Source organism: Hydra viridissima, unplaced genomic scaffold, assembly GCF_058129835.1.
Source record: "Hydra viridissima isolate aposymbiotic clone 2 unplaced genomic scaffold, HvirCarnegie_v1 scaffold_5, whole genome shotgun sequence".
Taxonomy (NCBI): Eukaryota; Metazoa; Cnidaria; class Hydrozoa; order Anthoathecata; family Hydridae; genus Hydra; species Hydra viridissima.
In genome coordinates, this window is record NW_028324304.1 from 889,375 (window position 1) to 905,350 (window position 15,976).

General features: G+C 38.6%; 4 protein-coding genes and 2 pseudogenes across 4 annotated transcripts; 2 read left to right on the plus strand and 4 right to left on the minus strand.

Annotated features, from left to right (window-relative positions):
- Positions 1 to 4,471: 4,471 nt before the first annotated feature.
- Positions 4,472 to 4,882, minus strand: LOC149887705 (histone H3). The gene has a single exon (XM_090088832.1). The coding sequence runs from the start codon at positions 4,880 to 4,882 to the stop codon at positions 4,472 to 4,474; it is 411 nt and encodes a 136-aa protein (XP_089944958.1).
- A 1,591-nt stretch (positions 4,883 to 6,473) lies between these two features.
- Positions 6,474 to 6,878, minus strand: LOC149887706 (late histone H2B.L4 pseudogene; annotated as a pseudogene).
- Positions 6,879 to 7,172: 294 nt separating this feature from the next.
- Positions 7,173 to 7,562, plus strand: LOC149887707 (histone H2A, orphon). The gene has a single exon (XM_090088833.1). It carries the CDS (start codon positions 7,173 to 7,175, stop codon positions 7,560 to 7,562), a length of 390 nt encoding a protein of 129 aa, XP_089944959.1.
- A 4,722-nt stretch (positions 7,563 to 12,284) lies between these two features.
- LOC149887708 (histone H3) lies at positions 12,285 to 12,695 on the minus strand. Its single transcript, XM_090088834.1, has one exon. It carries the CDS (start codon positions 12,693 to 12,695, stop codon positions 12,285 to 12,287), a length of 411 nt encoding a protein of 136 aa, XP_089944960.1.
- Positions 12,696 to 14,286: 1,591 nt separating this feature from the next.
- LOC149887709 (late histone H2B.L4 pseudogene) lies at positions 14,287 to 14,691 on the minus strand (annotated as a pseudogene).
- Positions 14,692 to 14,985: 294 nt separating this feature from the next.
- Positions 14,986 to 15,375, plus strand: LOC149887710 (histone H2A, orphon). The gene has a single exon (XM_090088835.1). It carries the CDS (start codon positions 14,986 to 14,988, stop codon positions 15,373 to 15,375), a length of 390 nt encoding a protein of 129 aa, XP_089944961.1.
- The last annotated feature ends 601 nt before the right edge of the window (positions 15,376 to 15,976 follow it).

The following is a 15,976-nucleotide window of genomic DNA, read 5'->3' on the forward strand; positions in this document are numbered from 1 at the left end:
ATCTTTGAAACGTTTTAAGTTATAACCTGAGGGAGAAAAAACAGTTCGGTTACCTCACAGGTCACGTGCATGTTCAAGATTCCAAGTTTTGAAAGGATCCAACGTAACTTGAATAAAAAGTGAACACGCACGTGCCCAGATTGGCGACCATCTATAGGCTGTAGGAAAATAACAAAGAAGATTTAAGCGCCTCCGTAAGAATTTAGCTCCCTTAGGATTTCAGCAAAAAAGTATATTTAGCGGAGAAAAAAACAAAGAGCGAGGTTAAGCAGCAGTGACGGCATTAGCATCAGCAGCAGCAACAAAAACAAAACAAAACAAAAAAAAACAAACAAAAAAGCGGCAGCACGAAAAAAAAAAAAAAAAAAAAAAATTTCCGTTTTTTACACTTGCGTGTTTGTCTGTGTGTAATCCTTAATTGCATGGTTTTTTGTTGTTGGTTTTACCTTGTCATTTTTCTTCTGCGCACGTTCTCTTGGTCAGTAGTTTTTTGAAATGCGAAAAAAAACGTCAACGAAAAGAAGTGAACGGGTCATTGCACGTCATGTCTAACAAACAAGAGGGGTAAAGACAAAGACGTCCGCTGTCGAAAACTCATACATACTCCAAGCTGACACACTCTTGAGACACTTCGAAATAAAGCAAATGATCAAAGTCATAACACTTGACAAAGTCGAAACAAAAATCACAGCATGCGCAGACAACCCTTTATTTTACATTAAAGGAAAAAAACGTAAAGCTAGAACTAAACATTCCTTCAATTAAAACACGTCAAACTTGCGACGGGCACAAAACTCAACATATAACAAAGTTACGACGCTCTAGTTCTTTTACATTTTGTTTTCTAAATGACCCGTCCCTAAAACCCCGGAAAGAATAAAACGCGACAGTCGAGTTGTTGGCCAATACCTTTTTTCACAGTAACTATCAGGTGTTTCTCGCAACGTCGGATGGGTTGCTGAAACCTTAAAAAAGAACTTTAAAAAGCTTGTGGGGTAGCGTTAGTTCTCATGCTATTTTAACAAAGTACTAAAACTTTAGTTAAAGTAATAAGATTTTACAAAGTAGCTACATTTTAATTATTGTCCTCATTTATCGTCATCTATCGTCATTTTTCACGTATCTGCCTAACTTAGTACCTAACAAACTAACTAAGATACAAACTAACTAACTGAATGACTAACTAACTGACTGACTAACCAACTAACTGACTGACTGACTAACTAACTAACTGACTGACTAACTAACTAACTAACTAACTAACTGATTGACTAACTAACTAACTAACTAACCAACTAACTAACTAACTAACTAACTAACTAACTAACTAACTAACTAACTAACTAACTAACTAACTAACTAACTAACTAACTAACTAACCAACTAACTCACTGAGAGACTAACTAACTAACTAACTAACTAACTAACTAACTAACTAACTAACTAACTAACTAACCAACTAACTCACTGAGAGACTAACTAACTAACTAACTAACTAACTAACTAACTAACTAACTAACTAACTAACCAACTAACTCACTGAGAGACTAACTAACTAACTAACTAACTAACTAACTAACTAACTAACTGACTAACTAACTAACTAACTAACTAACTAACTAACTAACTAACTAACTAACTAACTAACTAACTAACTAACTAACTAACTAACTAACTAACTAACTAACTAACTAACTAACTAACTAACTAACTAACTAACTAACTAACTAACTAACTAACCAACTAACTCACTGAGAGACTAACTAACTAACTAACTAACTAACTAACTAACTAACTAACTAACTAACTAACTAACTAACTAACTAACTAACTAACTAACTAACTAACTAACTAACTAACTAACTAACTAACTAACTAACTAACCAACTAACTCACTGAGAGACTAACTAACTAACTAACTAACTAACTAACTAACTAACTAACTAACTGACTAACTAACTAACTAACTAACTAACTAACTAACTAACTAACTAACTAACTAACTAACCAACTAACTCACTGAGAGACTAACTAACTAACTAACTAACTAACTAACTAACTAACTAACTAACTAACTAACTAACTAACTAACTAACTAACCAACTAACTCACTGAGAGACTAACTAACTAACTAACTAACTAACTAACTAACTAACTAACTAACTAACTAACTAACTAACTAACTAACTAACTAACTAACTAACTAACTAACTAACTAACTAACTAACTAACTAACTAACTAACTAACTAACTAACTAACTAACTAACTAAGTAGCTGACTTTGTATTTGTTTTTCAATTATGAACGAGTTCCTTGCAAGATAGATATTTCTGTTGCATTTGTTAGCCTTTATTTTTAGCAAAAATAAAATTCCAACTGGTGCTTTTCTAATGTCAAGGACCTCGCTAAGGCTAAAGCAGCTAAGCCTAATGGTTATGATGTTATAAAGCGGAGAAAAATGAACTTTTCTGAAAATGAAAAAACGAGAGATGGAATTGATCTGCAATAACTTCGGTTGTGAACACCTTATAACTGATGCCTCGCGCGATTTTAATAACTTTGCATCATGCAAAAGCCGCCAAATTCACTTTTCACGAGTGTTAAAGTGTCATTTTTGAAATGCCAGTTATGAGCGCATGAAATCAAAAGCGAAATTTGCACTTTGAAAAGCAAACGGAAATGTAGAGCATCTTTTAAAATCGCCATATTCTAATTCAGTTTTGCCTTTATGAACTTGAACAAAAGTTGCATGCCTTCCCAAGACTGCACAATTGTAAAGAAAACACCAAGCTTCGCTCGAACGATGACTATGAAGACGAAGAACCGAATGGACCCCGTATTGTGCATTCGTCACTCATTCTCTTATCTCCTCAAACGTTTTTTTACCGTTACCTTCCATAATGAATTTTATTTTTTATTTATTTTTTTTTTTTACGATGTCCAGAACTTTCAGGTTGCTAAGTTTTTCCTTTTTTTCTAGTGTCCGCGACTTTATATATGTTGACTGCGTTATCGCAGTTTTAGCCTTCGATCGTTTTTGTTAACGAACACGAATAAGCACAACATAGTGTTCCTTTTTCATGGAATGTTCTTTGTTGTGTCTCTGTGTTTAGAAAAAGAATTGGTCTGAACTAAAAATCGTCGTTAGTACGCGTTGCTAACGCATTAAATATTCCAGCAATCGCGCGTGTTTGTGCCCTTCGCCTCTATTGAGTTTGTATGGTACCAAATGCTTAGAAGAGATTGGCATAAGCTTTTTTGGGAAGCCATATGGTTCAGTTTCTTGATGAAATTAAGCTGCTTTGTCCAGAGTAAGTAGCGCTGATGTTATTTGGCCATGCGCGCACTCGATTGCTTTTAAAGACTATTTTTTCGATGTTTTGATGCGATACCTTTCGCTTCTAACATGCTGTGGCACCGAAACGCCGCAATTTACAAAGCGTCACTATTCTTTAGAAGATTTCAAAACTAATGAAGCTTTAAGAGAGCGAGAGACGCGAGCTGTGGAGGTTTGCCTGTCAACACGAAAACACACTTTGCAGTCTGACGGTGGAGCAAAAAAAAAAAAAAAAAAGTCTCCTCGACAGTCCGCATAAAACTCCGCTTGAAAAATAAAAACATCTAAACATCTAGAAGTTTTATAAAAACGAACGCAACGTTTCTCTGAAACACGACAAAAAAAAAATGACTGAAGCTGCATCTCCGAAAAAGGCCACAAAGAAGTCTGCGCCTAAAAAGCCTGCTGATCATGCTCCCTACAAGGCGATGATTGTCGATGCTATTAATTCGCTTAAAGAACGCAAAGGGTCGTCAAGACAAGCTATCGCCAAGCACGTCAAGGCCAACAACAAGGTGGGTGAAAACGTCGATTCGCAAGTCAAGATTAATTTAAAGCGCATGGTGGTTGCTGGCGAGCTCGTACAAGTGAAAGGAACTGGCGCGTCGGGTTCTTTTAGAATTGCAGCTAAGCCCAAACCGTTAAAGAAGCCTGCTGCAGTCGCCAAGAAGCACAAAAAAGAAGCCAAAGAAGTAAAGAAGCCTGCTGAAAAGAAGAGCACGCCAAAAAAGAAAGCTGCGTCAGTGAAAAAAGTCGCACAAAAAGAGAAAGTGAAAAAAGCTACTCCTAAGAAAAAAGTGACTCCCGCAAAAAAGAGCGCCCAGAAACCGGTTGCTAAAAAGCCCGCAGTAAAGAAAGTGAAAGCGACACCTAAGAAGAAAGCTGCAGCCAAGAAAACCATCGCAAAAGTGGAAAAGAAATAACCTAACCTACCCCGCTTTTTGTCAAACGGCTATTTTCATAGCCACACATCTTTCTAAAAACAAAGTTCCAGGCGTAGAACTTGTTTACTTTGTGTTTGTTTGTTTGTTGTTTTTTTTTTTTGTTTTGTTTTGTTTTAAGGCACTAAGCCGACAACGTTTTTAACAGATTTGTGGCTATGAAAATAGCCGTTTTGTTTAGAAGCACCATTTTTTAAGCTCGCTCTCCTCTGATTCTTCTCGCCAACTGAATGTCTTTTGGCATAATAGTGACACGCTTTGCATGGATGGCGCACAAGTTGGTATCTTCGAAGAGACCCACTAAGTAGGCTTCTGAAGCTTCTTGTAAGGCCATGACGGCGGTGCTTTGGAAACGCAAGTCAGTCTTGAAATCTTGAGCTATTTCGCGAACCAATCGCTGGAAGGGTAGTTTTCTGATTAGGAGCTCTGTCGATTTTTGGTATCTTCGGATCTCTCTCAAAGCTACGGTACCGGGTCGGTATCTGTGGGGTTTCTTTACTCCGCCGGTAGCCGGGGCACTCTTTCTTGCTGCTTTTGTTGCCAGCTGCTTTCTCGGTGCTTTACCGCCGGTAGATTTTCTAGCTGTTTGTTTTGTGCGGGCCATTGTAAGTTACGCTTACACTTATCAGTTTAAGTTGAACTTTTGAAGTTTTTCAATTTAACGCGTTTTGTTGACATTTTTAGACTTTGCCGCGACTTAAAGCTGCATTCTGATTGGTGCTAAGAAAGTGCTCTTTGATTGGTTCAAGTACAAATGCAAAATAAGGCATTAAGGCCACGTAGGCGTGTTTTTTGGCTACGGGAAAAGAGAGCGCGTTTGTCTCGCCTCTACAATTTCTGCTTTTTTAAACACTTCAAAGACAGGTCGACGTAGTGGAATTCCGAAAAGAAACTTTTCTGCTCTGTTTGCGAACGGATAAAAGCGTTAAATGCGAAAACGCGCGTTAAAAACAAGGCAGTTTGTTTTGGTTTTTTTTTTTTTTGTTTTTTTGGTTCAGATGGCTTTTTGACGAAGGACCGTTGCGATTGGTTGTTTGACGAAGATGTTTCCATCTATGTAGGGTAAAAGTCGCGCTTCCAGCGCATAATAAAAACAAAAAGAAACGCAAAAAGACAGTAATTGAACTTCAAACAATTTTAATCATGTCTGGTCGCGGTAAAGGAGGAAAAGGACTTGGAAAAGGAGGCGCAAAGCGTCATCGCAAGATTTTACGTGATAACATCCAAGGAATCACAAAGCCCGCCATACGTCGTCTAGCTCGTCGCGGTGGTGTTAAGCGTATCTCTGGACTTATCTACGAGGAGACTCGAGGCGTTCTAAAAGTCTTTTTGGAAAACGTTATTCGCGACGCTGTAACATACACAGAGCATGCCAAGAGAAAGACAGTCACCGCTATGGACGTTGTCTACGCATTAAAAAGACAAGGTCGCACATTGTACGGCTTTGGTGGTTAAAAGGGGAACACCTCAGCAATCAAAAACGGCTATTTTTATAGCCACACATCTGTTTTAAACGTTAATAGGCAATCTAGAACTTGAACGCTGCACCGCGATAAGCAGAGGGGGTGTGTAAAAACGGTTTAGTTTACCAGTTTCAGTTTGTTTCAATCGAAATGAAAAGCAATTGAATTGATTTCTAAGTAATGTTTTTTAGCGAGGCATAGTTTAACTGAGTGTTTAGAGTAGACGCTTGACACATAAAGTGTTTTGCTCACCATCATCGGGCTAGAAAGGTGATTTTTATCTAAAGCGCTGCTTTAAGTCTGATTTCCTAAAGATGCGCGCAATACATTTGAAAAAAAAAAAAAAAAAGAAAAAAGAAAAAAGGAGCAAAAGTGTGGTAGTAGCAGCAAATAATAACGATGGGTGGGTCATAAGGGCTAAGGTTTTGATCAAAAGCAAAAAGGTGGCGCTCAAGTAGTTGTTGAAAGATTTTCTCACGCGTTTACCTACTGTAATAACTTTTTGTATCCAAAGTGGATGCAAAAGCTATACGTTTAAACATCAAAAAAAGCAAGTCTAGAAAAGCGCTCGCTCTTTAGACGCGGTGTCGCAATTTAAAACGAGCAAACAATGGCTGCCTAGCTATTGCATTTTAAGTACTTTCTCTCTACTACAATTTAAGGCGTTCTAATGCGTACAATGCTTTTACAAGATGTGTGGCTATGAAAATAGCCGTTTAGATAGCGCTCCATCTATTTACTGCTGGTGTACTTAGTAACAGCCTTGGTGCCTTCGCTCACTGCGTGTTTGGCCAACTCACCGGGAAGTAAGAGGCGCACAGCTGTTTGAATTTCACGCGAAGAGATGGTTGATTTCTTGTTTTGGAGGGCTAGTCGTGAAGCTTCTGAAGCGATTCTTTCAAAAATGTCGTTGACGAAAGAATTCATGATGCTCATCGCTTTGGAAGAAACACCAACATCAGGGTGAACTTGCTTCAAGACGTTGTAAATGTAAATGGCGTAGGATTCTCGCCTCTTTCTCTTGCGCTTTTTGTCTCCAGTACCAGCGATCTTGCCGCCTTTCTTACCAGCGCGTTTTTCCCCCTTTTTGGCCACCTTGGGCGCTTGTTTTCCTCCGGCCTTTGGAGCGTCAGACATGTCGACGAGTTTTAGAGAATTGAAATTTGAAATTACAAGCAACCGAATCACTTCCTATATAAAGCGCAGTTGTGGTCTCCAATTCGAGAACATTTCTGTTTCTCGCAAGCTCATTGGTTCTTCAAAGATTAACTAATTTGCGCATTGTTTGACGGAGTTTTTCTATTCGTTAAAAAAAGTGCAGTTCGAGACCAAATGTTTTTGATAAGAAAAAGGAATTTTGTAAGTTGATTTCAAAGCGCGCACAAATATCTCTAGGTTGTCTCTCGTTGTTTCTCAGTGTAAGAAATTAAAATGTCAGGACGTGGAAAAGGAGGAAAAGCTAAAGCCAAGGCAAAGACTCGATCGTTCAGAGCCGGACTTCAGTTTCCAGTCGGTCGTGTTCACCGATTTTTGCGCAAAGGACACTACGCCAATCGCATCGGTTCAGGCGCACCTGTCTATTTAGCTGCTGTTTTGGAGTATCTCTCCGCCGAAATTTTGGAGTTGGCCGGTAACGCTGCTCGTGACAATAAGAAAGCTAGAATCATTCCTCGACACTTACAGTTAGCTGTTCGCAATGACGAAGAGTTGAACAAGTTGTTGTCAGGTGTTACTATAGCCAGTGGCGGTGTGCTGCCAAACATACAAGCCGTTTTGCTTCCCAAGAAGAACGAAAAGGTTCCAAAACCAGCAGCCAAATAAACGGTACTCTGAACACAAGATAAAAAATAAAGGCTATTTTCATAGCCACACATCTGTTAAAAACATGACGGCATGAGCTTAAACACACTAAGGAGAATATAAAGAAGTGTGTGTGTGTGTGTGTGTGTGTGTGTGTGTGTAAGGAAGGGAGGGGAGGGGGGTTCAAAATCTCTTTTTAAAGCTGTTAGGGGATAAAAAGAGCACACGCATCCCGTTACAAAAAAATACATGGTGGGGTTTACACGCCATCTTTGAAACGTTTTAAGTTATAACCTGAGGGAGAAAAAACAGTTCGGTTACCTCACAGGTCACGTGCATGTTCAAGATTCCAAGTTTTGAAAGGATCCAACGTAACTTGAATAAAAAGTGAACACGCACGTGCCCAGATTGGCGACCATCTATAGGCTGTAGGAAAATAACAAAGAAGATTTAAGCGCCTCCGTAAGAATTTAGCTCCCTTAGGATTTCAGCAAAAAAGTATATTTAGCGGAGAAAAAAACAAAGAGCGAGGTTAAGCAGCAGTGACGGCATTAGCATCAGCAGCAGCAACAAAAACAAAACAAAACAAAAAAAAACAAACAAAAAAGCGGCAGCACGAAAAAAAAAAAAAAAAAAAAAAATTTCCGTTTTTTACACTTGCGTGTTTGTCTGTGTGTAATCCTTAATTGCATGGTTTTTTGTTGTTGGTTTTACCTTGTCATTTTTCTTCTGCGCACGTTCTCTTGGTCAGTAGTTTTTTGAAATGCGAAAAAAAACGTCAACGAAAAGAAGTGAACGGGTCATTGCACGTCATGTCTAACAAACAAGAGGGGTAAAGACAAAGACGTCCGCTGTCGAAAACTCATACATACTCCAAGCTGACACACTCTTGAGACACTTCGAAATAAAGCAAATGATCAAAGTCATAACACTTGACAAAGTCGAAACAAAAATCACAGCATGCGCAGACAACCCTTTATTTTACATTAAAGGAAAAAAACGTAAAGCTAGAACTAAACATTCCTTCAATTAAAACACGTCAAACTTGCGACGGGCACAAAACTCAACATATAACAAAGTTACGACGCTCTAGTTCTTTTACATTTTGTTTTCTAAATGACCCGTCCCTAAAACCCCGGAAAGAATAAAACGCGACAGTCGAGTTGTTGGCCAATACCTTTTTTCACAGTAACTATCAGGTGTTTCTCGCAACGTCGGATGGGTTGCTGAAACCTTAAAAAAGAACTTTAAAAAGCTTGTGGGGTAGCGTTAGTTCTCATGCTATTTTAACAAAGTACTAAAACTTTAGTTAAAGTAATAAGATTTTACAAAGTAGCTACATTTTAATTATTGTCCTCATTTATCGTCATCTATCGTCATTTTTCACGTATCTGCCTAACTTAGTACCTAACAAACTAACTAAGATACAAACTAACTAACTGAATGACTAACTAACTGACTGACTAACCAACTAACTGACTGACTGACTAACTAACTAACTGACTGACTAACTAACTAACTAACTAACTAACTGATTGACTAACTAACTAACTAACTAACCAACTAACTAACTAACTAACTAACTAACTAACTAACTAACTAACTAACTAACTAACTAACTAACTAACTAACTAACTAACTAACTAACCAACTAACTCACTGAGAGACTAACTAACTAACTAACTAACTAACTAACTAACTAACTAACTAACTAACTAACTAACCAACTAACTCACTGAGAGACTAACTAACTAACTAACTAACTAACTAACTAACTAACTAACTAACTAACTAACCAACTAACTCACTGAGAGACTAACTAACTAACTAACTAACTAACTAACTAACTAACTAACTGACTAACTAACTAACTAACTAACTAACTAACTAACTAACTAACTAACTAACTAACTAACTAACTAACTAACTAACTAACTAACTAACTAACTAACTAACTAACTAACTAACTAACTAACTAACTAACTAACTAACTAACTAACTAACTAACCAACTAACTCACTGAGAGACTAACTAACTAACTAACTAACTAACTAACTAACTAACTAACTAACTAACTAACTAACTAACTAACTAACTAACTAACTAACTAACTAACTAACTAACTAACTAACTAACTAACTAACTAACTAACCAACTAACTCACTGAGAGACTAACTAACTAACTAACTAACTAACTAACTAACTAACTAACTAACTGACTAACTAACTAACTAACTAACTAACTAACTAACTAACTAACTAACTAACTAACTAACCAACTAACTCACTGAGAGACTAACTAACTAACTAACTAACTAACTAACTAACTAACTAACTAACTAACTAACTAACTAACTAACTAACTAACCAACTAACTCACTGAGAGACTAACTAACTAACTAACTAACTAACTAACTAACTAACTAACTAACTAACTAACTAACTAACTAACTAACTAACTAACTAACTAACTAACTAACTAACTAACTAACTAACTAACTAACTAACTAACTAACTAACTAACTAACTAACTAACTAACTAAGTAGCTGACTTTGTATTTGTTTTTCAATTATGAACGAGTTCCTTGCAAGATAGATATTTCTGTTGCATTTGTTAGCCTTTATTTTTAGCAAAAATAAAATTCCAACTGGTGCTTTTCTAATGTCAAGGACCTCGCTAAGGCTAAAGCAGCTAAGCCTAATGGTTATGATGTTATAAAGCGGAGAAAAATGAACTTTTCTGAAAATGAAAAAACGAGAGATGGAATTGATCTGCAATAACTTCGGTTGTGAACACCTTATAACTGATGCCTCGCGCGATTTTAATAACTTTGCATCATGCAAAAGCCGCCAAATTCACTTTTCACGAGTGTTAAAGTGTCATTTTTGAAATGCCAGTTATGAGCGCATGAAATCAAAAGCGAAATTTGCACTTTGAAAAGCAAACGGAAATGTAGAGCATCTTTTAAAATCGCCATATTCTAATTCAGTTTTGCCTTTATGAACTTGAACAAAAGTTGCATGCCTTCCCAAGACTGCACAATTGTAAAGAAAACACCAAGCTTCGCTCGAACGATGACTATGAAGACGAAGAACCGAATGGACCCCGTATTGTGCATTCGTCACTCATTCTCTTATCTCCTCAAACGTTTTTTTACCGTTACCTTCCATAATGAATTTTATTTTTTATTTATTTTTTTTTTTTACGATGTCCAGAACTTTCAGGTTGCTAAGTTTTTCCTTTTTTTCTAGTGTCCGCGACTTTATATATGTTGACTGCGTTATCGCAGTTTTAGCCTTCGATCGTTTTTGTTAACGAACACGAATAAGCACAACATAGTGTTCCTTTTTCATGGAATGTTCTTTGTTGTGTCTCTGTGTTTAGAAAAAGAATTGGTCTGAACTAAAAATCGTCGTTAGTACGCGTTGCTAACGCATTAAATATTCCAGCAATCGCGCGTGTTTGTGCCCTTCGCCTCTATTGAGTTTGTATGGTACCAAATGCTTAGAAGAGATTGGCATAAGCTTTTTTGGGAAGCCATATGGTTCAGTTTCTTGATGAAATTAAGCTGCTTTGTCCAGAGTAAGTAGCGCTGATGTTATTTGGCCATGCGCGCACTCGATTGCTTTTAAAGACTATTTTTTCGATGTTTTGATGCGATACCTTTCGCTTCTAACATGCTGTGGCACCGAAACGCCGCAATTTACAAAGCGTCACTATTCTTTAGAAGATTTCAAAACTAATGAAGCTTTAAGAGAGCGAGAGACGCGAGCTGTGGAGGTTTGCCTGTCAACACGAAAACACACTTTGCAGTCTGACGGTGGAGCAAAAAAAAAAAAAAAAAAGTCTCCTCGACAGTCCGCATAAAACTCCGCTTGAAAAATAAAAACATCTAAACATCTAGAAGTTTTATAAAAACGAACGCAACGTTTCTCTGAAACACGACAAAAAAAAAATGACTGAAGCTGCATCTCCGAAAAAGGCCACAAAGAAGTCTGCGCCTAAAAAGCCTGCTGATCATGCTCCCTACAAGGCGATGATTGTCGATGCTATTAATTCGCTTAAAGAACGCAAAGGGTCGTCAAGACAAGCTATCGCCAAGCACGTCAAGGCCAACAACAAGGTGGGTGAAAACGTCGATTCGCAAGTCAAGATTAATTTAAAGCGCATGGTGGTTGCTGGCGAGCTCGTACAAGTGAAAGGAACTGGCGCGTCGGGTTCTTTTAGAATTGCAGCTAAGCCCAAACCGTTAAAGAAGCCTGCTGCAGTCGCCAAGAAGCACAAAAAAGAAGCCAAAGAAGTAAAGAAGCCTGCTGAAAAGAAGAGCACGCCAAAAAAGAAAGCTGCGTCAGTGAAAAAAGTCGCACAAAAAGAGAAAGTGAAAAAAGCTACTCCTAAGAAAAAAGTGACTCCCGCAAAAAAGAGCGCCCAGAAACCGGTTGCTAAAAAGCCCGCAGTAAAGAAAGTGAAAGCGACACCTAAGAAGAAAGCTGCAGCCAAGAAAACCATCGCAAAAGTGGAAAAGAAATAACCTAACCTACCCCGCTTTTTGTCAAACGGCTATTTTCATAGCCACACATCTTTCTAAAAACAAAGTTCCAGGCGTAGAACTTGTTTACTTTGTGTTTGTTTGTTTGTTGTTTTTTTTTTTTGTTTTGTTTTGTTTTAAGGCACTAAGCCGACAACGTTTTTAACAGATTTGTGGCTATGAAAATAGCCGTTTTGTTTAGAAGCACCATTTTTTAAGCTCGCTCTCCTCTGATTCTTCTCGCCAACTGAATGTCTTTTGGCATAATAGTGACACGCTTTGCATGGATGGCGCACAAGTTGGTATCTTCGAAGAGACCCACTAAGTAGGCTTCTGAAGCTTCTTGTAAGGCCATGACGGCGGTGCTTTGGAAACGCAAGTCAGTCTTGAAATCTTGAGCTATTTCGCGAACCAATCGCTGGAAGGGTAGTTTTCTGATTAGGAGCTCTGTCGATTTTTGGTATCTTCGGATCTCTCTCAAAGCTACGGTACCGGGTCGGTATCTGTGGGGTTTCTTTACTCCGCCGGTAGCCGGGGCACTCTTTCTTGCTGCTTTTGTTGCCAGCTGCTTTCTCGGTGCTTTACCGCCGGTAGATTTTCTAGCTGTTTGTTTTGTGCGGGCCATTGTAAGTTACGCTTACACTTATCAGTTTAAGTTGAACTTTTGAAGTTTTTCAATTTAACGCGTTTTGTTGACATTTTTAGACTTTGCCGCGACTTAAAGCTGCATTCTGATTGGTGCTAAGAAAGTGCTCTTTGATTGGTTCAAGTACAAATGCAAAATAAGGCATTAAGGCCACGTAGGCGTGTTTTTTGGCTACGGGAAAAGAGAGCGCGTTTGTCTCGCCTCTACAATTTCTGCTTTTTTAAACACTTCAAAGACAGGTCGACGTAGTGGAATTCCGAAAAGAAACTTTTCTGCTCTGTTTGCGAACGGATAAAAGCGTTAAATGCGAAAACGCGCGTTAAAAACAAGGCAGTTTGTTTTGGTTTTTTTTTTTTTTGTTTTTTTGGTTCAGATGGCTTTTTGACGAAGGACCGTTGCGATTGGTTGTTTGACGAAGATGTTTCCATCTATGTAGGGTAAAAGTCGCGCTTCCAGCGCATAATAAAAACAAAAAGAAACGCAAAAAGACAGTAATTGAACTTCAAACAATTTTAATCATGTCTGGTCGCGGTAAAGGAGGAAAAGGACTTGGAAAAGGAGGCGCAAAGCGTCATCGCAAGATTTTACGTGATAACATCCAAGGAATCACAAAGCCCGCCATACGTCGTCTAGCTCGTCGCGGTGGTGTTAAGCGTATCTCTGGACTTATCTACGAGGAGACTCGAGGCGTTCTAAAAGTCTTTTTGGAAAACGTTATTCGCGACGCTGTAACATACACAGAGCATGCCAAGAGAAAGACAGTCACCGCTATGGACGTTGTCTACGCATTAAAAAGACAAGGTCGCACATTGTACGGCTTTGGTGGTTAAAAGGGGAACACCTCAGCAATCAAAAACGGCTATTTTTATAGCCACACATCTGTTTTAAACGTTAATAGGCAATCTAGAACTTGAACGCTGCACCGCGATAAGCAGAGGGGGTGTGTAAAAACGGTTTAGTTTACCAGTTTCAGTTTGTTTCAATCGAAATGAAAAGCAATTGAATTGATTTCTAAGTAATGTTTTTTAGCGAGGCATAGTTTAACTGAGTGTTTAGAGTAGACGCTTGACACATAAAGTGTTTTGCTCACCATCATCGGGCTAGAAAGGTGATTTTTATCTAAAGCGCTGCTTTAAGTCTGATTTCCTAAAGATGCGCGCAATACATTTGAAAAAAAAAAAAAAAAAGAAAAAAGAAAAAAGGAGCAAAAGTGTGGTAGTAGCAGCAAATAATAACGATGGGTGGGTCATAAGGGCTAAGGTTTTGATCAAAAGCAAAAAGGTGGCGCTCAAGTAGTTGTTGAAAGATTTTCTCACGCGTTTACCTACTGTAATAACTTTTTGTATCCAAAGTGGATGCAAAAGCTATACGTTTAAACATCAAAAAAAGCAAGTCTAGAAAAGCGCTCGCTCTTTAGACGCGGTGTCGCAATTTAAAACGAGCAAACAATGGCTGCCTAGCTATTGCATTTTAAGTACTTTCTCTCTACTACAATTTAAGGCGTTCTAATGCGTACAATGCTTTTACAAGATGTGTGGCTATGAAAATAGCCGTTTAGATAGCGCTCCATCTATTTACTGCTGGTGTACTTAGTAACAGCCTTGGTGCCTTCGCTCACTGCGTGTTTGGCCAACTCACCGGGAAGTAAGAGGCGCACAGCTGTTTGAATTTCACGCGAAGAGATGGTTGATTTCTTGTTTTGGAGGGCTAGTCGTGAAGCTTCTGAAGCGATTCTTTCAAAAATGTCGTTGACGAAAGAATTCATGATGCTCATCGCTTTGGAAGAAACACCAACATCAGGGTGAACTTGCTTCAAGACGTTGTAAATGTAAATGGCGTAGGATTCTCGCCTCTTTCTCTTGCGCTTTTTGTCTCCAGTACCAGCGATCTTGCCGCCTTTCTTACCAGCGCGTTTTTCCCCCTTTTTGGCCACCTTGGGCGCTTGTTTTCCTCCGGCCTTTGGAGCGTCAGACATGTCGACGAGTTTTAGAGAATTGAAATTTGAAATTACAAGCAACCGAATCACTTCCTATATAAAGCGCAGTTGTGGTCTCCAATTCGAGAACATTTCTGTTTCTCGCAAGCTCATTGGTTCTTCAAAGATTAACTAATTTGCGCATTGTTTGACGGAGTTTTTCTATTCGTTAAAAAAAGTGCAGTTCGAGACCAAATGTTTTTGATAAGAAAAAGGAATTTTGTAAGTTGATTTCAAAGCGCGCACAAATATCTCTAGGTTGTCTCTCGTTGTTTCTCAGTGTAAGAAATTAAAATGTCAGGACGTGGAAAAGGAGGAAAAGCTAAAGCCAAGGCAAAGACTCGATCGTTCAGAGCCGGACTTCAGTTTCCAGTCGGTCGTGTTCACCGATTTTTGCGCAAAGGACACTACGCCAATCGCATCGGTTCAGGCGCACCTGTCTATTTAGCTGCTGTTTTGGAGTATCTCTCCGCCGAAATTTTGGAGTTGGCCGGTAACGCTGCTCGTGACAATAAGAAAGCTAGAATCATTCCTCGACACTTACAGTTAGCTGTTCGCAATGACGAAGAGTTGAACAAGTTGTTGTCAGGTGTTACTATAGCCAGTGGCGGTGTGCTGCCAAACATACAAGCCGTTTTGCTTCCCAAGAAGAACGAAAAGGTTCCAAAACCAGCAGCCAAATAAACGGTACTCTGAACACAAGATAAAAAATAAAGGCTATTTTCATAGCCACACATCTGTTAAAAACATGACGGCATGAGCTTAAACACACTAAGGAGAATATAAAGAAGTGTGTGTGTGTGTGTGTGTGTGTGTGTGTGTGTGTAAGGAAGGGAGGGGAGGGGGGTTCAAAATCTCTTTTTAAAGCTGTTAGGGGATAAAAAGAGCACACGCATCCCGTTACAAAAAAATACATGGTGGGGTTTACACGCCATCTTTGAAACGTTTTAAGTTATAACCTGAGGGAGAAAAAACAGTTCGGTTACCTCACAGGTCACGTGCATGTTCAAGATTCCAAGTTTTGAAAGGATCCAACGTAACTTGAATAAAAAGTGAACACGCACGTGCCCAGATTGGCGACCATCTATAGGCTGTAGGAAAATAACAAAGAAGATTTAAGCGCCTCCGTAAGAATTTAGCTCCCTTAGGATTTCAGCAAAAAAGTATATTTAGCGGAGAAAAAAACAAAGAGCGAGGTTAAGCAGCAGTGACGGCATTAGCATCAGCAGCAGCAACAAAAACAAAACAAAACAAAAAAAAACAAACAAAAAAGCGGCAGCACGAA